General features: G+C 40.5%; 1 protein-coding gene across 17 annotated transcripts in view; it reads left to right on the plus strand.

Moving 5' to 3' along the window:
- The window catches only part of MARK3 (microtubule affinity regulating kinase 3), a 116849-nt gene that overhangs the window by 18509 nt on the left and 75422 nt on the right, over window positions 1-22918 (plus strand). For 15 of the 17 annotated variants that reach the window (XM_078054256.1, XM_078054258.1, XM_078054259.1 and 12 more), the window contains exon 2: window positions 11807-11998. The exons of 1 other annotated variant lie outside the window; for it this stretch is intronic. In XM_078054256.1, coding sequence (XP_077910382.1) covers window positions 11807-11998 — 192 coding nt within the window. Of the gene's footprint in view, window positions 1-11806; window positions 11999-22918 lie in introns of those variants that run through there. One more of the 17 variants, XM_078054272.1, reaches the window with a different exon arrangement.

The following is a 22918-nucleotide window of genomic DNA, read 5'->3' on the forward strand; positions in this document are numbered from 1 at the left end:
ATTTCCCCAATGACTAGTGATGTTGAGCATCTTTTCATGTACCTATTAGCCTTTTGTATATCTTCTTTAGAGAAATCTCCAAGTCTTTTGCCCATTTTTTAATTGGGTTGTTTTTGCTGTTGAGTTGTGTGAGTTCTCCATATGTTTTGGTTATTAACCCCTTATCAGATATATAGTTTGCAAATATTTTCCCATTCCATAGGTTGTCTTTTCACTTTATTGAAAAGTGAAAAGCTTTTTAGTTTGATGTAGTCCCACTTGTTTATTTTTTATTTTGTTACTTGTGCCTTAAGTGTCATATCCATTACTGAGACCCATGTCCGGGAGCTTTGTTCCTATGTTTTCTTCTAGGAGTTTCATGGTTTCAGGCCTTACATTTAAGTTTTTAATCCATTCATTTGTGAGTGGTATAAGATATATGGGTCCAGTTTCATTCTTTTACATATGAGTACCGAATTATCCCAGCATCATTTATTGAAGAGACTCTTTTCTCCATCGAGTGTTCTTGGCTCCCTTGCCAAATAGTTGACTGGATATGCTTGGGTTTATTTCTGGGCTCTCAGTTATGTTCTGTTGGTCTATTTGCTTTTATGCCATTATCATACTGTTTGTTTATTTATTTATTTTAAGATTTTATTTATTTATTTGACAGAGAGACACAGCGAGAGAGGGAACACAAGCAGGGGGAGCGGGAGAGGGAGAAGCAGGCTTCCCGCGGAGCAGGGAGCCTGATGCGGGCTCGATCCCAGGACCCTGGGATCATGACCTGAGCCGAAGGCGTAGACACTTAACGACTAAGCCACCCAGGCGCCCCTATCATACTGTTTATTATCATAATGTATCTTTGTAGTATAGCTTGAAATCAGGAGTTGTGATACCGCCTGCTTTTGTCTTTCTCAATATTTCTTTGGCTATTTGAGGTCCTGTGGTTCCATAAAAAATTTTAGGAGTGTTTTTTCTACTTCTGTAAAAGTGACATTGGAATCTTGATGTAGATTGCATTGAATCTGTAGATGGCTATTAGTAGTATTGACATTTTAACAATATTAATTCTTCCAACCCTTGAACACAGGATATTTGTGTTGTCTTCAATTTCTTTCAACAGTGTCTTATAGTTTTCAGAGATCTTTCACCTCCTTAATTTAGTCCTGAGTATTTTATTCTTTTTGGTGCTGTTGTAAATGGGATCGATTTCTTTCTTTTCAGAAATCTCATTGTTAGTGGGGACACCTGGGTGGCTCACTTGGTTAAGCGGCCAACTCTTGATTTTGGCTTAGTTTGTGATCTCAGGGTCATTAGATTGAGCTCCATGTTGGGCTCCATGCTCAGCACAGAGTCTGCTTGAGATTCTCTCTCTCCCTCTGCCCCTCCCCTGCTTGTGATTTCTAAATAAATAAATAAATAATTTTTAAAAATCTCATTGTTAGGGATGCCTGGGTGGCTCAGTTGGTTAAGCATCTGCCTTTGGCTCTGGTCATGATCCCAGAGTCCTGGGATTGAGTCCCGCATTGGGCTCCTTGCTCAGCGGGGAGCCTGCTTCTATCCCTGCTTGTGCTTTCTCTCTCTCTCTCTCTGACAAATAAATAAAAATCTTTGAAAATAAAAATAAAAATCTCATTGTTAGTATATAGAAACACTACTGATTTTTTTTAAAAGATTTTTTTTATTTATTTGAAAGAGAGAGAGAGTGAGCGAGAGGGAAAACACGAGCAGGGGGAGGGGGAGAAGCAGACTCCCCTGCTGAGCAGGGAGCCTGACGTGGGGCTTGATACCAGGACCCTGGGATTATGACCTGAGCCGAAGGCATTCGCTCGACCAACTGAGCCACCCAGGTGCCCTGAAACACTACTGATTTTTTTTTTTTAAGATTTTATTTATTTATTTGAGAGAGAGAATGAGAGAGGGAGAGCATGAGAGGGGGGAGGGTCAGAGGGAGAAGCAGACCCCCACTGAGCAGGGAGCCTGATGTGGGACTCCATCCTGGGACTCCAGGATCACGACCTGAGCCAAAGGCAGTTGCTTAACCAACTGAGCCACCCAGGCGCCCAACACTACTGATTTTTGAATTTAATTTTTTATCTTGCAGCTTCACTGAATTCATTGATTAGAGGTAACAGTTTTTTGGTTGAGTCTTTAGGGTTTTCTATATCTGGTGCTTTGCCAGACAGATAAAAGGACAAGACTGGAACCATATTTATTATAGCAAAAAAATTAAAAACAAAAAATCATGTCTTTTTTTTTCCAAGACTTTATTTTTAAAGTAATCTCTCCACCCAACGTGGGGCTTGAATTTACAACTTACTCCTGAGATTGAGAGTCACGTTCTCTACCAACTTAGCCAGCCAGGCACCCCTATAAAATCATGTCTTTTGCAAATAGAGACAATTTTACTTCTTTTCTAATTCTGATACCTTTTTTTTTTTCCCTTGCCTGATTGTTCCCACTAAGATTTCTAGTACTATGTTGAATAGGAGTGGTGAGAGTGGGCACCCTTGTCTTGTTCCTGATCTTAAAGGAAAAGCTTTTATCCTTTCACCATCGATTATGATGTTAGCTGTTGGGCCTCACATATATGGCCTTTGTATGTCAAGATACGTTCTTTCAGTGCCTAATTTATTAAGAGTTTTTACCATGAATGGATGTTGACTTTAAGTCAGGGATTTTGCTGGATGCCTTTTCTGTGTCTATCAAGATGATCGTGTGATTATTTTCTTTTATTGTTAGTGTGAAATATCACATTGATTGATATGCTGAACTATCCTTACATCCCAAGGATAAATCCGTCTTGATCATGGTAAATGATCCTTTCATTTTGCTGCTGAATTCAGTGTGCTAGTATTGAGAATGGAGAATTTTTGCATCATTATTCATCAGGGATATTGGCCTGTTGTTTTCTTTTCTAGTAGTGTTTTTCTGCTTAAACCTGATTTAAGTCAGCTTCTCAAGTTTCAGGTTGGTGGTTTGCCAGAGAAATACAAGGACAAGCCTGGAACCATATTTATTATGGTAAATTAAAAATAAGAAAATTTTGGTGTGTGTCTAAGGTATATACTCATTTGTATCTTTTGGTTATGTGATTTATATTTGATGGCTTTTATATATGGACATATTTTTAAAGAAAAACTAATATGCATAACATAAAATGGAATGCATTCCCCTTTCATTTTTCTTACTGCTTCTTACATTAGTGTTGATAGAGCCCTGTAACAGTTAGTAGTGCTTTGGCTGAAAGTAACAAACCCTAACATAATGGCTTAACCAAATAGGGGTTTGCTTTTCTCACAGAAGAAATCTAGGTAGCTTCTAGCTTTGGTTCAGCAGTACAATAATATTGGAGCTGGTGGTTTTTAAAAATACTTTGTCTTTTCTTTCATGTTTGAGACCTTATGGCTGCAGGATAGCTTCTGCATCTTCAGTTATGGTAGTACTGAAGGCACGACAAAGGAGGAAGGGACTACTAGTGTATCTGTTCCCCTTTATGAGAAACAAAAGGTTTTCCCAGAACCACCCCCTCCCTCCAGTAGCTTTCATTAATGAGAACTGGGCAGAACCAAGCCATATGCTACATCTAGCTGCAGAGAAGTTTGAGAAAATAAGTATTTAGTTGGCCTTGTTGCCTCACCAAACACACATCCAGGTTCTCTTGGTAATGAAGAAGGGAGAATTTGATATTGAGTAGGTATCTATAGTGTTTGCTCCATTCTCTAGTATATTACCTGGAAAATTAAATGTTTTGCATTAGAGTTTTTAGTTTGAAAATAGACACTTTATGAATTTGTTAATAATTTCCTGTGCTTGGCTTGTTTCTGATTATTTTCAGTAGCAGTGTACATACTCTAATTTTCATTGTGGCTGAAGTGGTATAAGCTCAAATCCATGGGAGAGAAGTTTCAGGACTCCTTTAATCTTTAAGAATTAAATTTAACAGCTTTGAGTACCTGTTACATGCTTAGCGTTGCCATACAATGTTGTAATGTGAATAATGAAGAATTCTATAACATTTTCTTTTTTTTTGTCCTCGAGTTGTTTACTGGCTGGCTCCTTAGGGAGAGGAAAGAAAAAAAAAGCCTATGTATGAAATAATTGGCTAACAGTACAAGAATTCAGAATTATTTGTTAAAATGGTTAGTATCCACATTGAGTGTCATAAGATTAGAAACATTTTTTTCTTGAGGGCCGCTGATAAAAGCATGGGAAGAATAAAATGAAGGCCAAATAGGGGCCACCTGGGTGGCTCATTCGTTAGGCGTCTGCCTTTGGCTCAGGTCGTGGTCCCAGGGTCCTGGGATCGAGCCCCTCATCGGGCTCCCTGCTCTGCAGAAAGCCTGCTTCTCCCTCTCCCACTCCCCCTGCTTGTGTTCCCTCTCTAGCTGTCTCTCTGTCAAATAAATAAATAAAATCTTTTAAAAAATAAAAGAAAATGAATGCCAAGTAGAAGCACTACTAACTGTTACAGGGCCATATCAAACTAATGTAAGAGACAGTAAGAAAAATGAATGGGGAATGCATTTCATTTTATGTTGTACATATTAGTTCTTAAAAAATGTGTCCATGTATAAGAGCCATCAACTTTAAATTACTATATAACCAGAAGACACAAATGAGAATATACCTTAGACACACATACACCCCCAAAAAATTATCTTTAATTTTTTTTAACATAATAAGTGTGATCCCAGGTTTACCTTTGTAGCTACCTGGTAAAGCACCAACCTGAAATTTGAGAAGCATACTTAAGCAATCAGTTTTAACTGGAAAAGGACACTACTAGAAAACTGTAGGCCAATATCCCTGACGAATAAACTGCTTCTGTTTTGAGGTGTTTTTTTTTTTTTAAGTTAAACACATTAGAATTTTTTTTTTTAAGATTTTATTTTTAAGGGGTGCCTGGTGTCTCAGTTGGTTAAGCGTCTGCCTTCAGCTCAGGTCATGATCCCGGAGTCCAGGATGGAGCCCTGCATCAGGCTCCCTGCTCAGCGGGGAGTATTCAGCTTCTCCCTCTCCTCCTCCCCCTGCTCCTGCTCTCTTGCTCTCTCGTGCTCTCTCTCTCAAGTAAATAAATAAAATCTTTTAAAAAAAAGATTTTGGGGCTCCTGGGTGGCCCAGTCGGTTAAGCATCTACCTTCAGCTCGAGTCATGATCTCAGGGTCCTGGGATCGAGCCCCGAGTAGGGCTCCTTGCTTGGCAGAGATCCTGCTTCTCTCTCTCCCTCTGCTGCTCCCCCTGGTTGTGCTTTCTTTCTCAAATGAATAAATAAAATCTTAAAAAAAAAAAAAGATTTTAAAGTAATCTCTGCACCCAACATGGTGCACAAACCGACAACCCCGAGATCAAGAGTCTCATGCTGTACCGACTGAACCAGCCAGGTACCACTAGATTTTTTTTTTCTTTAAAGATTTCATCTATTTATTTGACACAGAGAGAGACAGCTAGAGAGGGAACCCAAGCAGAGGGAGTGGGATAGGGAGAAGCAGGCTCCCTGCCAAGCAGGGAGCCGGATGTGGGGCTCCCTCTCAGGACTCCGGGACCACGACCCGAGCTGAAGGCAGACGTTTAATGACTAAGCCACCCAGGTGTCCCCACCACTAAATTTTTTAATTTAAGGACTTTATGTTAAGGAAACATCAAACTAAATATACTAAGTTTAACTCTGTTATAATTTAACAAACATCACGTATTTCAATTTGTTGTATGAGTTTTTATAGTCTAATGGAAATAGAAGTTTCTTATTGCTTTGTGTTATGATTGTTTATTTGCATGAGGGTGTATTAGTTTAGGTTGAGTTATACTGTGATAACATACACAACCAAAATCCTAGTGGTTTAACACAGTAAAAACCTTTGTTTACAGAGTTTGCCTGAGGATTCATTGGCTCCATGAAGATTGATCTCCCTGCCCAGGCCAGTTTGGTCCTGTGGCATTCTGTCTTTGGGCAATGCTCAGGATTCAGGAGAGCAGAAAATGGTTGGAGTCAAGCACCGGCAGTTAAATACTTCTGCATGGGAATGACATGTCACTTTTGTTCGCATGCCATTGGCTAAACTTAGGCCACATGGCTGTGCCAGCTCAAATGAGGGAAGAGGGTATGAGTTCCTTTGTGAAGTCAGTGGACTCCTCCACAAACTCAGAAGCAAAAGAGCCAATATAGCGGGTAATAGTATTGTCTACAACAAAGTAGCATAATATAGATAGATAGAAAGTACCTCCGGAACCCAAAGGAAAAGAAAAAAATCTGATGAGATGGAGGAAGAGTCATGGAAGGCTTCAGACAGATGGTGACAGATGATCCAAGCATAAAGGAATGAGTAGAATTTTCTTAGGTTTGAAGAGAAGAAAGGGTACTCAAACTGAGGGACCAGGACCATGCTAGGGAATAGCGGATGATGTAGCCTGAAAGGAGGAATGGATTAGATCAGAGAGGACCTGGAATTCATTTCCGTTCATTCAGCAACAATGTATTGCACAGCTACTTAGTGCCAATCACTGCTCCCAAGTTCTGGGAATATCTGATAATGAACAAAACAGACAAAAAACTTTGTCCTCCTGAAGGTTACATCTAGTGGAGGCTAAGGAGTTACTCTTTTATTGTAAGTAGGTTGGGGAGTAAGCAAAGGTATAAACTTTGGATGCCTATGCATCTTTTTTTTTTTTTTAATATTTATTTATTTGACAGAGACACAGCGAGAGAGGGAACACAAGCAGGGGGAGTGGGAGAGGGAGAAGCAGGCTTCCCGCAGAGCAGGGAGCCCGATGTGGGGCTCCATCCCAGGACCCTGGGACCATGACCTGAGCTGAAGGCAGACACTTAACGACTGAGCCACCCAGGTGCCCCTGGATGCCTATGCATCTTAAGATTCTTTTAATATTCCTATTTTACATGCAGTAGAAGACAGTTGATTTGCACATAAGTTAATTTTTGTTCATTTAACTGTGCCTCACTCTAGAAAACTTAATGCATGAAAAGCTGAATTTATAAAACATGTAAATTAGAAAATATTTTTACATTACAAAAGCTTTTTTTAACCCAAATTTTGGATAGTAGTATAATTTTTTCAAAAATTTTTATTTATTTATTCATGAAAGAGAGAGGCAGAGATAGAGGGAGAAGAGGCTCCCCTTGGACCAGGGAACCTGACACGGGACTTGATCCCAGGGCCCTGGGATCATGACCTGAGCCGAAGGCAGATGCTCAACAGAATGAACCACCCAGTGGTTATATTATAGTAGTATATATATAATTATAGGAATACATTAACGACTGTATTTTCATTCTGTAAATAGTAAAACCACTTGGACACATAGCTCATGGGGACAGGGATTTTGTTTTTGTGTTTCCAGCACCCAAAACAGAGCCTGGCACATGCATATACATATATAAAATCTGGGGCACCTGTGTGGCTCAGTCGGTTGAGCGGCTGCCTTGGGTTCAGGTCTTGATTCCTGGGACCGAGCCCCGCGTCGGCCTCCCTGCTCAGCGGGGAGCCTGCTTCTCCCCCTCCCTCTGCTCCTCCCTCTACTTGTGTGCGCTCTCTCTCAAATAGTCTTTTTTAAAAATTTAAAAAATTAGGGGTGCCTGGGTGGCTCAGTCGTTAAGCATCTGCCTTTGGCTCAGGTCATGATCCCAGGATCCTGGGATCGAGTTCCGCATCTGGCTCCCTGCTCCGCGGGGAAGCCTGCTTCTCCCTCTCCCGCTCCCCCTGCTTGTGTTCCCTCGCTCTCCCCTGCTGTGTTCCCTCTCTCGCTGTGTCTCTCTCTGTCAAATAAATAAAAAATCTTAAAAAAATTTAAAAAATTAAAAAAAAAATCTACCATGTCATCACTCAGTAAATATTTGAATGAATGGAGGAAAAGTTCTGTTTGGAAGATAGAAAAGAGAAATTTCCCATAATCTAAGTATCTGAACACTACAGTGATAGTATTATGTTATCATGTTATAGTCATTCTAATATCTGTTAAATCCCTGTTCTGTGCCAACTACTGTTCTAAGATCTAAGGAATAATAAATTATTGTACCTGTTTTCTCAAAACTTAAATCTAGTTTGAAATAAACATATAACAAACATGATCACCAAAATTCTTTTTTTTTTTTTAAGATTTATTTATATGAGAGAGAGAGTGCATGCGTGCGGTTGCGGGCTGGAGGGGGGGGCGTTGGGAACAGAGGGAGAGAATCTTCAAGCTGACTCCCTGCTGAGTGCGGAGCCTGACACGGGGCTGGATCCCACAACCCATGAGATCATGACCTGAGCTGAAACCAAGAGTTGGATGCTTAACTGACTGAACTACCCAGGCACCCCACCAAAATTCTTTTAAAACCATACTCCATCTGATGTACAAAATTTGCATTACAGCAGCACGTTTTGTTTACAACAAATGTACCTGTTTTATGTGAAGCCCTCCTCTCATAACTTAGTTGCTGTTTTAGTTTTTTTCTTTGATGAACAGATCTTCATTTATAAATAGACTATTTCTCCAAAGTTCTTATTTTGAAATTAGAATCCTTTTTGTTATAGGAACAGTATTACAAATTGCTTACATTTGTAGCTGGTTCATAAAAGTCAACTTTACTTAAAATATACATTTACAATAAAAACATAAAAATTGTTGTTTGCATGCAGTATTACATGATAATTAAATAAAACAGAAGTGAATCTATCCTAAAACCCGATATATGAGGGAGAAATATTTAATTAGAGAATGTGAGAAAGTAGATGGAGTTTAACAGGGAAATTCTGAAAAAAGACATCTTTGAAGACTTCAGAAGCTAATCGCACAAATTCTTACGCTTTCACTTGAGAGCACTTGTTTTTCCTTTTTCCTTGATACGTGTATTACGACGTAGTTTCTTATGTTTATCAGCTAGATTCAGGCTTGATTTGACCTATAGGTCGTGAGAGAGCAAGAGAAAAAAGGGACATTTTCCTGGATAAAAAGAAAAAAGAATGAAGGAGATTTCGTGTATATGTATGAGTGCTGGGAGAGAGAGCAGTGTCCTGAAAGGCAGGCAGTGGGCCACAGCATCCTTTGAGCAGGTGTGAGGCAAAAGGAAGCATGAGGCAGCTGGGTGCTTGTGCATGCAGAATTGTACACATTGGGTGTTTGTAATTCCAGTACCTTTCTGTTTAATATGGTTAGAGGTATATATGCTTTGTTTTACTTTTATGGAGCATATTGAGTATTCATCTAACTAACATTTATCAAGGACCACGTACTCTGGCTGGTTTTTTTTTTAAGTTTTTATTTTAATTGCAGTTAATATACAGTGTTATATTGGTTTAAGGTGTATGATATAGTGATACAACAATTCCGTACATGATCCGGGGCTCATTGAGACAAGCGTGCTCCTTAATCCCCATCACCTATTTCCCCCATTCCCTCACCGACCTTCCCTCTGCGCCCCCCCCCCCCCCGCCGATAACAATCAGTTCTCTATAGTTAAGAGTCTGTTTCTTGGCAAATAATGCAATATATGTTAAGAAAGAAAAAAAGAAGAAGAAGAATGTAGCAGGAGGGGAAGAATGAAGGGGGAAAATCGGAGGGGGAGAAGAACCATGAGAGACGATGGACTCTGAAAAACAAACTGAGGGTTCTAGAGGGGAGGGGGGTGGGAGGATGGGTTAGCCTGGTGATGGGTATTGAGGAGGGCACGTTCTGCATGGAGCACTGGGTGTTATGCACAAACAATGAATCATGGAACACTATATCTAAAACTAATGATGTAATGTATGGGGATTAACATAACAATAAAAAAATTAAAAAGAAAGAAAATGAAAACTCTAATTCAAAAAGAAAAAAAAAAGAGTCTGTTTCTTGGTTTGTCTCACTCTTTTTTCCCTTTACTCATCTGTTTTGTTTCTCAAATTCCACATATAAGTGAAATCATATGGTATTTGTCTTGCTCTGACTGACTTTGCATTTATATACTCTAGATCCATCCGTGTTGTTGCAAATGGCAAGATTTCATTCTTTCCTTTTTTTAAATTTTATTATGTTAATCACCATACATTACATCATTAGTTTTTGATGTAGTGTTGCATGATTCATTGTTTGCATATAACACCCAGTGCTCCATTCAATACGTGCCCTCTTTAATACCCATCACCAGGCTAACCCATCCCCCAACCCCCCAGGATTTCATTCTTTTTTATGGCTGAATAATATTCCTCTGTGTGTGTGTGTGTGTGTGTGTGTGTGTGTGTGTGTGTGTGTGTATCTCCTTTTTTTTTTTTTTTTTTTTTGAGATTTATTTATTTGCAAGAGAGAGCACGATGGGGAGGGCAGAGGGAGAGGAAGAAGCAGACTCCCCACTGAAAGGGAGCCCGACATGGGGCTCAATCCCAGGACCCTGAGATCATGACCTGAGCCAAAGGCAGATGCTTAACTGACTGCGCCACCCAGATGCTCTTGTATCTCCTTTATCCATTCATCAATCATGGACATTTGGGCTGTTTCCACATCTTGGCTATTGTAAATATAGCTGCTATAAAATAGGGATGCGTGTATCCCTTTGAATTAGTGTTTTTGTATTTTGAGTATAAATACCCAGTAGTGTGATTGCTGGATCATAGGGTAGTTCTTTTTTTTAACTTTTTGAGGAAACTCCACACTGTTTTCCAGAGTGGCTGCACCAGTTTGCATTCCCACCAACAGTGCACGAGGGTTCCCCTTTCTCCATGTCCTCACCAACACCTGTTGTTTCTTGTGTTGTTGATTTTAGCCTTCTCACAGGTGTGAGGTGATAATCACATTGTAGTTTTAATTTGCATTTCACTGATGATGAGTGATAATGAGCTTCTTTTCATATGTCTGTTGTCCATCTGTATGTCTTTGGAGAAGTGTCTGTTCATGTCTTCACATTTTTTAAAATTGGATTATTTGGATTTTGGGTGTTGAGTTTGGTAAGTTCTTTATATATTTTGGATACTAACCCTTTATCAGATATGTCATTTGCAAATATCTTTTCCCATTCCATAGGTTGCCTTTCAGTTCAGTTGATTGTTTCCTTTGCTGTGCGGAAGCTTTTTATTTTAATGTAGTCCCAGTTGTTTATTTTTGATTTTGTTTTGCTTGCCTCAGGGGACCTATCCAGAAAAAAGTTGCCACAGCCTCTGTCAGAGAAGTTAGTTACTGCCTGTGCCTCTCTAATCTGGCTGCTTTTTTAAAAAGATTTTATTTGTTTGAGAGAGAGTGAGCAAGAGAACAGAAGCTGGGGAGAGGCAGAGGGAGAGAGAGAAGAGGGCTCCCTGCGGCGCTCGATCCCAGGACCCTGGGATCATGACCTGAGCCGAAGGCAGACGCCCAACCGAGTGAGCCACCCAGGCGCCCCGTAATCTGGCTGCTTCTTGAAACACATTATTTTGAATTACTGTTAGCAGCATAGTGTAGAAAGAAATTGAGAATCCAGATTCTCTTTGGATCTTTCACTAAATAGTGATGTGGCCGTGAATAAATCACAAAAATACCCTCCACTGGTGAAGGATCATATGTGCAGGTGCACTTAATAGCTTATGGACAAGTTACATTCTTTATGACTATAAGGCAGTCTTGTTATTCCTATTTTATGTTGCAGCCACATACAGAAAATATCTCATTTCCTTCTGAACACCCACTTCAACCTTGATATTTTTCTTCTCAGCATTTCCTTGTTTTCCTCATAAATTTAGATCATGTGGGCAAATTTCTTTAAAGTGCTAGATGCATTAAAATTAAAGCAGTCATGTTTTGTTTCTTCAACTAGGGGCTCTTAAAATTTGGCAAGTACCATGTGTTCTCTCATTTCCTAATTTTTGTGTATGTTATATTGTAGCACACGTCACATGGAGATGGGCGGCAAGAAGTTACCTCTCGCACTGGGCGCTCTGGGGCTCGGTGTAGAAACTCTATAGCTTCCTGTGCTGACGAACAGCCTCACATCGGAAACTACAGACTGTTGAAAACAATCGGCAAGGGGAATTTTGCAAAAGTGAAATTGGCAAGACACATCCTTACAGGCAGAGAGGTAAATATTAAGCCTAATTTCTGTTACGACACTTGCTCTGTTTAGTTCCATGTGAGAGAAAGAGGAAGATAATGTATATATTTGAGTTAATTTCTAAGTTAATTAAATGTTTTTAAGAACAAGAAACTTACATACTAATTATCTGGGAGTTCTTTTGCTTTCCCATTTCTTTAAATTAAGTATTACATTGAGTATTTGAATGAGCTTTTGCCTTAAAAAATGGGTAATGTTTTATTCTTTTTCAGTGTAAACCTCTGCCACCAGAGTAAAAATTGTTCTGAACTTCATGTATAAGCTCATAGTACTTGTAAATCAATAGTGTTTTCTGTTTTTATAGATTTTATCCTCAAGAAGTTTCTTCATTTCCCCAAATAAGCTTTTCTCATAGCTTATGTTTGATTGGTTGTTGTGTAGGAAGGCATATGCTTTCCTGACTTTTGTGGTGATTGGCTTTCTGTTCAACCACATTCTGTATTTATCAAAAATACATTGGTTAAAGCTACTAAATTGACTCCCTCATGTTCTACATGTACAATATAGAACCTGTTTTGCTTTTTTGACTTCTTTCATTTAGATCTTTATGCCTGCTCTTCCCTCTGCCTAAAATACACTTCACCCTTTTGTGCAGGGATCATTTCTGGGAAGGAGTTGTTGACAGACTCCCTTTTCCCAGGCATGGGACTCAGGTTAAAAATCCTGATACTGCCCCTCAGATAGCATGGAACTGCTTATTTCTCCGTCTTTCCCCTCTAGGCTTTAGGGCAGATGTCCATACTTAACACACTGTTTAGCACATAGTAGGTGCTTAATAAATATATGTTGAGTGATTGTAATGGTACTTTTGAATGAAGCTTTTTATTTTATTTTATTTTATTTTATTTTTTAAGATTTTGTTTATTTATTTGACAGAGAGAGATACACAGCGAGAGAGAGAACACAAGCAGGGGGAGTGGGAGAGGGAGAAGCAGGCTTCCCGCAGAGCAGGGAGCCCGATGCGGGGCTCGATCCCAGGACCCTGGGATCATGACCCGAGCCGAAGGCAGACGCCTAACGACTGAGCCACCCAGGCGCCACCTGATGAAGCTTTTTATTTTTTAAAAAGATTTTATTTGGGACGCCTGGGTGGCTCAGTCGGTTAAGCGGCTGCCTTCGGCTCAGGTCATGATCCCAGGATCCTGGGATCTAGCCCCACATCAGCTTCCTGCTCAGTGGGAGTCTGCTTCTCCCTCCCCCTCTGCCTGCCTCTCTGCGTACTTGTGTTCTCGCTCTCTGTCAAATAAATAAATAAAATCTTTTTAATTAATTAATTTATTATTTATTTTTTTAAGATTTTATTTATTTGACAGAGAGAGACACAGTGAGAGAGGGAACACAAGCAGGGGGAATGGGGGAGGGAGAAGCAGGCCTCCGGCGGAGCAGGGAGCCCGATGCGGGGCTCGATCCCAGGACCCTGGGATCATGACCTGAGCTGAAGGCAGATGCTTAATGACTGAGCCACCCAGGTGCCCCAATAAAATCTTCTTTAAAAAAAGTTTTTATTTGTTTGTTTGTTTGTCAGAGAGAGAGAGAGCACAAGCAGGGGGAGCGGCAGGCAGAGCAGGCAGAACAGGCAGAGGGAGGAGCAGACTCCCTGCTGAGCGAGGAGCCTGATGCGGTTCTCCATCCCAGGACCCCGGGATCATGACCTGAGCCGACTGAGCCACCCAGGCGTCCTGGAAGAAAGCTTTTTAAAGAAATGTTTTCCCTGTACCAGAGCCTCCTGATAGGTGTGCCAAGAGAGTGTTACAGATGTGTCGTGGTATTGAGGCTCGCAGCCTACCGTGCCTGGGGCTGCTGGAGCAGGACCCTGGGCCAGCCATTGTGTCAGTAAGCAGCCTCTGTTTGCTGCAATGTGCCTGACAGTTATTCTCATTTTCTGTGTGTGCTGGGAGCTGAAGAAGGTTGGGAAGCACAGGTCTACACTAACTGGAGTTACAGACTTTACAAGTTTGCCTCTTCATGTTTTGTATCAACTTAAGTGACAAATCACTGGTCAGTCCTTGTTGTTGAGATACCTGGGTTGCTTTTAGAGTCAGAAAAAGCATGAGTGGGTGGGGCTTTCCTTGCTGTCCTTGATCAAAGCTTTCTGAAACAAGGCAAAACCTCTTGAGTTTAGTCCCCACCAATTCTAGGTGGTTACTCGGCCAGTTTCCTTACATGGGCAGCTGGTAAGTTGAAAGAGGAATGGGACAGACAGACCCTCTACCCTTCTCCTTAGCTGCAGTTTGGCCTACCGTGTTTTTATCTAGGAGGTTCTCTTTCCAGAAAGGTTTGAATCTGACCAGCAGAGTGGCTTAATTTAAAATTTTTCTGTCGTTTTTTGTTTTTTTAAACTTTGAATTAAACCATTTTACAAAACCGTTTTGTTTTTTCCCTATTGTAGGTATTAACCGGAAGCATGGAAAATATAAACATTATATTTTGTATATTATAATATTATATTTCTGTATTATAGAAATTCATTATGTAGGAAGTACAGGTTCCTTGAAATTTCTCTCCTCAAAGAGGATCACTTTCAGTAGTTTGGTGTATATTCCCACAGTTTTTTATATAGACATTAACTTTTTGTTTATTTTAACAAAAAGGGACTCGTGGACATAACAGTAATTTTCTTAGCAACGTACTTGACCATGTCTGAATCTTAGTGCTCATAGATCTGACACATTCTATTTCCAGTATTTGCTGGCGCCATGGTTTATGCCGTCAGTGGGCATTGAGTGGTTTCTGATTTTTTTGCCCCTGTAAACATCTGCAGTGAACATTCCTTAACATAACTCTCTACCCTTGTTAAGAGAGTTTCTGTAGGATAAATTCCTAGAAGTGGGTGTCCTGGGTCAAAAAAGGATGAATATTTGACATTTTAATAGGTACTGCTAAATTGCTTTTGAGAAAATGTCAGAGTACTTTATTATCCTACCAAACTGAATGAGAGTATCCATTTTTCTATACCCTTACTAATACTATATAGATATTTTCTGATGGACAAAAAATTATATTTTTTTTAAAGCTTGCTTCCTTTTGATAACTAGATTGATGATATTTTCATGTATTTTTGTCATTCATATTTGCTTTTTTAAAATAAGTTTCCCGTTTATATCCTTTATCCATTTTTCTTTTCTCTTTCAAATCTTAGTGACTGGGGCGCCTGGGTAGCTCAGTCGGTTAAGTGTCCGACTCTTGGTCAGGTCCTGACCTCAGGTTGATATTGAGCTCTGTGTCGGGCTCTTTGCTCCGTGGGGAGTCTGCTTCAGATTCTCTCTCCCTCTCCCTCTTTCTCTCTCTCTCTCTCAAATAATAAATAAAAATCTTAAAAATAAATAAATCTTAGTGATTTAAACCCATTATGTGTTTCATGCATCAGTCTGATCTGTCTAGGTTTCATGACTTGGTGAGAAAGGTTTACTTTGTCCCAAGATCTAAAAACAAGGTTCTGTATCTTCTTCAAACACTCCTGTGACTCCCGTTTGAATGTTTCATTCATTTGGTATATATTTTGGGAGATTAATATGAAGTGTAGGGATCAGACTCTTTTTTTTTTGAGCATGTGGATTACCACTTGTCCTGGTATCATCTGTCCTTTTCCCCAATTGAGGATACCTGCTTTATCACATACCAAATTCCCATATATGTCTTTTTGTTTCTCTGATCTGTTTAGTCTTGTATCCATATGGTGGTAATTTTATTACTGCAGCTTTGAATTGTACATTTGTATGTTTCAGAGTAAGTTAAATGCTTTGCAGATTATTCTTATTTTTTAAAAACTGTATACCTTGGGGCGCCTGGGTGGCTCAGTCATTGGGTGTCTGCCTTCGGCTCAGGTCATGATCCCAGGGTCCTGGGATTGAGCCCCGCATCGGGCTCCCTGCTCCGCGGGAAGCCTGCTTCTCCCTCTCCCATCCCCCTGCTTCTGTTCCCTCTCTCACTGTGTCTCTCTCTGTCAAATAAATAAAAGCTTTAAAAAAATAAATAAATAAAAAAAATAAAATTTTTGTTGCTGCTGTGAATGGCATTTTTTCCTTAGCTGTTATGAATAATATGGGAAGGCTGTAACATTTGTATAACATCTTGTATCTGAGCACCCTTTGAACTCACTCTCATTTTGGACATCAGAATTAAGCAAGTTTGTGTTATTTTTAAAATTACACATCATTTTTTCCTTTGACGTACAGTTCTCTGAATTGTAACACATTTATAGATTCATGTTACTACCACCGTAATCAAGATACAGAAAAGTAGCTACAGAGAGCTGCCAGGTCAAGCTGTTTTTTAAAGGATGGGCCAAATACCAACATGTTTATCTGTTAATAGGAATAATCTGGCAGAAAGGGGGAAAGTGGTGCCGTGGGAGAGATATTTGAGAGGGTGAAAGGCGGTGGCGGAAGTATTGGCCCTGGTAATGTGGACAGTTCTTACACAGAAACAGGAGAAAGGTAGAGGGCCCTGGCCTAGGTGCAGCTCAGGACTCTGTGTGGTGGTGTGGGAGCTTGTGGAGGTTTTCTGCTCATTGCAAGTATTTTTTCAGTAAAATGGAAAGCAAGATCATCAGCTAAGAGTGTGATTATCAAGGAGATAGGAGATATTAGAGATGTGAGAAGTTACAGTAATTACTGGGCAAGCGGAAGAGTTAACGGACTGGAAGAATGTAGTAGAATTGCCAGGTGGCCTTAAGGCTTCCCTAAGGGGATCATGGATTTAAAGTGGGAATAAGCAGCATGGCTGGAAATTACTCTCCAGCAACATTCAGGTACCCAGAGACAAGCATGGCATTTATAGATAGTTGGGATTTTTTCACACTAAGTGTAGAGAATGGGAACAGAGCAAGGGCATTGATTTGGAATACCTAAGGGAGTGATTACAGTGAAGGACTACAGATTTGAATAGGAAATAACTTGAGAGAGAAGACAAATCATAAGAAGGTGGTGGGACCAGTCATTATGGATCCTGGTGAGTTCAGACAGTTATTGGCGTTCTAGATTGAGTAGTCAGGAAAGGTAGAGGAGGTGATAGAGAGTGGGAAGCTCAAAATTAAGGTCAGAAAGGGTTTTCCAGTATTGGTAGTTCTAGAGATTGGAGTATAACAATGTAAGTGGCTTAAGTGTGTGAATTTTTTTTTCCTCTCTAGAACCTTTTTAGACTCTTCACATTTATCCTTGCTATTCAGAAATTTCACAGTGATGGGCGCCTGGGTGGCTCAGTTGGTTAAGCGACTGCCTTCGGCTCAGGTCATGATCCTGGAGTCCCCGGATCGAGTCCCGCATCGGGCTCCCTGCTCAGCGGGGAGTCTGCTTCTCCCTCTGACCCTCCCCCCTCTCATGTGCTCTCTCTCGCTCTCTCTCTCTCTCAAATAAATAAATAAAATCTTTAAAAAAAAAAAAAAAATTTCACAGTGAGGTACAGGGAGTTAGTTGATCTGCATCCATTCTTCTTGATTGCTCATTGGACCCTTTCAATTTGGAGATTCTTGTCTTTCAGTTCCAGAGAATTGTCTCGTTTTATTATTTAAAAATCTTCATTCTGTAATTGTTACTAATCAGAGACTGGAACTCTTGGAAAAGAACCTTGACTTTTTTTGAAAAAAATCTGTTTTCCATGTGCGTTTCTATTTTATTTTCTGGGCAATGTCTTTAATTTCATCTTTTGTTAAATTTGTGTGTATGTGCGTCCTGTTGTATGTCCTCCCCCTTCCTCCCAGCTCTTTCTTTCTTTCTTTTTTCTTTTTTTTTTTTAAGATTTAATTTATTCATTTGTCAGAGAGAGAGAGAGAGAGAAAAAGCAGAAGCAGCTGAAGCGGCAGGCAGAGGGAGAAGCAGGCTCCCCACTGAGCAAGGAGCTCGATGCAGGACTCGATCCCAGAAGCTGAAGGTAGACACCCAACCGGCTGAGCCATCCAGGCGCCCCTCTCCCAGCTCTTTCTTGTTCTCTGATTATTTGTTTGTATAGTATCCAGTTCTGGGATCATGAATGCGGTTTCTTCTGTTAACAACTCCCTGTGAGGGTAATAAAGGCTTTTCTCTTTTTTTTTTTGTTTTTGTTTTAATAGATTCTGCTTCCTGCACCATTTCTCTTTTCTCTGGGGTTCTTCCTTGGTAACTGTCTGTCATACAGAGCCTTTCTTTGGAATCTGATAATCTGTGGTCATCTGTTTGTATTTCAGATGGAGCTCTCAGAAGCTCATCAATAGCTGAGTTTGCAAACATAGGATATGTTTGACCACACGTAGCTTTCCTGTTGGGAGTTGTCTGGTGCTTTTATTGCAGGACCCCAGATATCTGTGTCTTTAGATCTCTTCTCTGAGGCCATTTCGTTTCTGTGAATAAGAATCCTCTGTTCTGCCTGGGAGGAGCTGGCCGTCCAACCCCTCATGGTAGTCTGACACTTAATGTCCCCTTTTTCATCTCCAGGCCTGTTCCTGTCCTCTGCTGGGCTCATTGAACTTGATTCTCATCATCTCCACAGAAAACATTTTTAGCCTCTACAGAGCCAGTGGTTATTGGCTGGTTGGGGAGCAGCACACGTTCTGCGTACAGACTTGTAACCGTGTAATTAGCCCAGTAGCTCCACTGCTGCCTCCCAAGTTGGGAGCCCTGCCCGAGTTACGCTGGGCAAATCATGTTGTTTCTGGTGATGGTTTTCTCTGCTCTCTTTCAGAAAATTACTGAACTATTTTCCCCACTGTTGTCTTGTTTTTATGAGGAAGAAACCCCTATTGTACAAAACAAATTATTGTTAACTGTGCTGTTGTGCCTGTATGCTTACTGTCTGTCCTCCACACTTCACTGGAAGTGAGCTCTTAACCTGCTTGCATCTGTGTCCTGTCTCCGGCGCTGAAGGAGGCACCAGAGAGCAGGAAGGGGAAGGGTTAGATCTGGCACCTCATTCACCGTTTGTTGTTGATTGTAAGAATGATAAACTGTAGTTCTTCATTCCGGGTGTGCTCAACTTCTTGGGACTTTAGATAAGTGGTTTTATATTTTAGTAACAACTTTTTGTGTGTGAAGATCATCTTCAGAGAGTTCGGAGACTAGAGAGGAAGAAAATCCCACACTTAAAATATTCTGAATACCATTTTTATCTTTGTATATTCTCCATATGTATGTTTTTTCATCATATTTTTGGTCATAATTTTGTATTCTGGTTTTTCTCTCTCAGAATTTCATGCCGAGCAGTTCTCCATGCAGCTTCATGGTCATTGTACCAGGTTTAGTGGTTGTGTGCGGTTGCATTGATTAGAACGACATTTCCCAAATTCTTTATGTCTCAGAATGCCTTTAAACTTTTAAAATTGAGGACTCCCAGGATTCCTGGGTGGCTCAGTTGGTTAAGTGTCTGCCTTCAGCCCAGGTCATGATCCCAGGATCCAGGGATGGAGTCCCACATCCGGCTCCTTGCTTGGCAGGGAGCCTGCTTCTCCCTCTGCCTGCCACTCCCCCTGCTTGTGCGTGCGCTCTCTCTCTCTCTGACAAATAAGTAAATAAAATCTTTTTTAAAAAAAATGAGGACGGGGCGCCTGGGTGGCTCAGCTGTTAAGCATCTGCCTTCGGCTCAGGTCATGATCCCAGGGTCCTGGGATCGAGCCCCGCATCGGGCTCCCTGCTCAGCGGGGAGCCTGCTTCTCCCTCTACCCCTCCCCTTTCTTTCTCTCTCTCAAATAAATAAAATCTTTTAAAAATAAATAAAAGTAAAAATAAGTAAAAATTTAAAAAATTGAGGACTCCCAAAAAGCCTTTGTTTACATGGGTTGTATAGACTGATATTTACCATACTAGAAGTTAACACTAATAAATTTAAAACATATATTAATTCATTTAAAGTAATAACGGGGTGCCTGGGTGGCTCAGTCGTTAAGCGTCTGCCTTTGGCTCAGGTCATGATCCCAGGGTTCTGGGATCGAGCCCCGCATCGGGCTCCCTGCTCTGCGGGAAGCCTGCTTCTCCCTCTCCCACTTCCCCTGCTTGTGTTCCCTCTCTTACTATGTCTCTCTCTGTCAAATAAATAAAATCTTTAAAATAAATAAATAAATAAAATAATAACAGGGATGCCTGGGTGGCTCAGATGGTTAAGCATATGCCTTCGGCTCAGGTCTTGAACCCAGGGTCCTGGGATCGAGTCCTACACTGGGCTCCCTGCTCAGCGGGGAGCCTGCTTCTCCCTCTCTCTCTGCCTGCTGCTCCCCCTGCTTGTGCTCTCTTTCTCTATCTCTCTGACAAATAAATAAAATCTTTAAAAAAAATAAAGTAATAACAGACCTATTACATTTAATTTAAATAACTTTTTTTTTTTTTTTAGATTTCATTTATTTATTTGACAGAGAGACAGCGAGAGAGGGAATACAAGCAGGGGGAGTGGGAGAGGGTGAAGCAGGCCTCCCGCCGAGCAGGGAGCCTGATGTGGGGCTCAGTCCTAGGACCCTGGGATCATGACCTGAGCAGAAGGCAGACGCTTAACGACTGAGCCACCCAGGCGCCCCTAAATAACATTTTTATGAGGAAAAAACCCCTATTGTACAAAACAAATTATTGAAAAGAGTGACATTGTTTTAGTTTTTTGCAAGTATCTTTAGTGTCTGTTTTAATAGAAGGTTGCTGGGTTTTCATATATTCTTCTGCATTTATGTCAGTATACTGCTTTGGTCAAAGTTTTTTAAAGTTATTTATTTGAGAGAGAGCAAGCGAGCGAGCACGAGTGGGGGGGAAGGGCAGAGGGAGAGGGAGAAGAGGGAGAAACAGGCTCCCCACTGAGCAGGGAGCCCATGAGGGGCTCGATCCCAGGACTCTGGGATCATGACATGAGCCGAAGGCAGATGTTTAACTGACTGAGCCACCCAGGTGCCCTTGGTTGAAGTTTATGAAGAAAATCTGACCTCACACAGATAATATAACTAGAAAAGAGAGGAGTGTCTTAATTCCCTTTTTCAGATAATTGCAAATATTGTTCTTTGATACTCTAGTAAAACTCAGCAAGTAGTAATTTTTGGTGGCAGAGGGGGCAATGATTAATGGAATGTTTATTCAAAACAACTATAGTGACTGCCAAAAAGTATTGATACCCAGAACAGTTTGCTTCATTTGGAAATTAATAGTAGTAGATTTGGAAGTGAGCGAGCAGAAGGGTGAAAGACAGGCTCCTATTCCACTAACAGATATAGTTGAAAAGTATAAAGATGTTCATCTTGCTTTTAATACAATCTGGAGGTGGAGTATTTACAGTTGGTGTGCGGAAAAAGAGAACCTCACCTGAACCCAGTTTCTACAAATTAAAAATCACTTACACAACTGTTACACTTTTTTTATTGTGGTAAAATATGCATAACATGAAATTTACCATTTTAACCATTTTAAGTGTACAGTTTGGCGGCCTTAAGTACATTTGCGTTGTGCAACCGTCACCATCACCCATCTCTAGAACAGATACAGTTGATCTCACTTGCAAATTCCGTATTTTCAGATTCATCTGCTCACTACAATTTGTTTGTAATTCCAGAATCAGTACTTGCGATGCTTTTGCAGTATTTGTGGACATGCACAAAGCATCAGAAAGTTTGAATTGCCCAATGTATGCATCCCCGGCTGAGATCCAACAAGGTGATGATGCTCTGCCTTGTTTCAGCTTTCATACCACAACAAATGCTCTCTTTGTGGTCTGTTTACTCCATGGTTTTTGCATTTTTGTGCTTTTTGTTGTCAATTTTGCTGTTTAAAATGGCCCCCAAGTGTAGGGCTGAAGTACTAGCCAGTGTTTCTAAGTGTAAGGCTGTGATGTGCCTGATAGAGAAAACACATTTGTTAGATAAGCTTCATTCAGACATGAGTTAGGTTCTGCTGGCTGACAGTTCAGTGTTACTGAATCGATGATACGTAGTAAATAAGGTGTGCTTAAAAAGAAACACACATAAAACAAGGTTATGTATTGATCAGTTGATGAAAGTTTTTATGACCAGGGGCCCATAGGAACCTAACCCTGTATTTCCTCTAGGAGCAGTATTCACGGTGGCTTTGTAGAACATAATTACCATACCAGCAACAAACAACTATCTCTGTTTTTGAAAGAGAAATTATCTGGTGTTTTCCCCTAACAGATATATGGAGAAGGGTATCGAAAAATCACAGGCTTTCCTTGTATATCTATGATTTTTGATTCGCCATTAATGTTTTCAAGGGGGAGCACTACGAAGCAAATTGAGAGCTCTCTACATGGGACATGGTATGTGGAGGCTGCTGGTCACGTGCCTGGCTTAGCTTCCTGGTGGTCAGTAGGAAAGTTGCCACATACACAGCACAAAGTGATTTTCTCAGTGAGGTTTCCCTGGATTGTACCCTTCTTTGGGCACACTCTAGGCTTGTATGTGCCCTGCTATGTGGGCCTCAGATTTTTATCTTCCAGAAATTGTTTAAAGTCACTTTTCTCCTGATGGCACCTCTCCCATTCTCTTTGTCATTCTGTCTTTGTTCTTTAATTGGACCAGCAGGTGGGAGAAGAGGGAAATGCATGGGATCAATATGCCACCTTTAACTAAATGCCCTCATTGTGGTTATGAGAAACCTTTTCACTTAGTTATTTATATTCAAGTTCAATTATGCAGTTTAAAGAGTCAAGGCTTGTTTAAAAACTGAGTCCCGTGATCCCCCACCCCCATTTCCTAATCTCCCAAGATGGCCAATTTCAGTCTTTTAAACTTTTTTTTTTTTTTTAGTTTTTATTTTAATTCCAGTTAGTTAACATACAGTATTATATTAGTTTCAGGTGTACAATATAAACTGATTCTTTAGGTTTTACTTCTATCTTTAACATGCTTTTATTCTTTTTTTTTTTAAGATTTTGTTTTATTTATTTGACAGAGAGAGACACAGCGAGAGAGGGAACACAAGCAGGAGGAGTGGGAGA

The sequence above is a fragment of the Halichoerus grypus genome, chromosome 8 (genome assembly GCF_964656455.1).
Source record: "Halichoerus grypus chromosome 8, mHalGry1.hap1.1, whole genome shotgun sequence".
NCBI lineage: Eukaryota > Metazoa > Chordata > Mammalia > Carnivora > Phocidae > Halichoerus > Halichoerus grypus.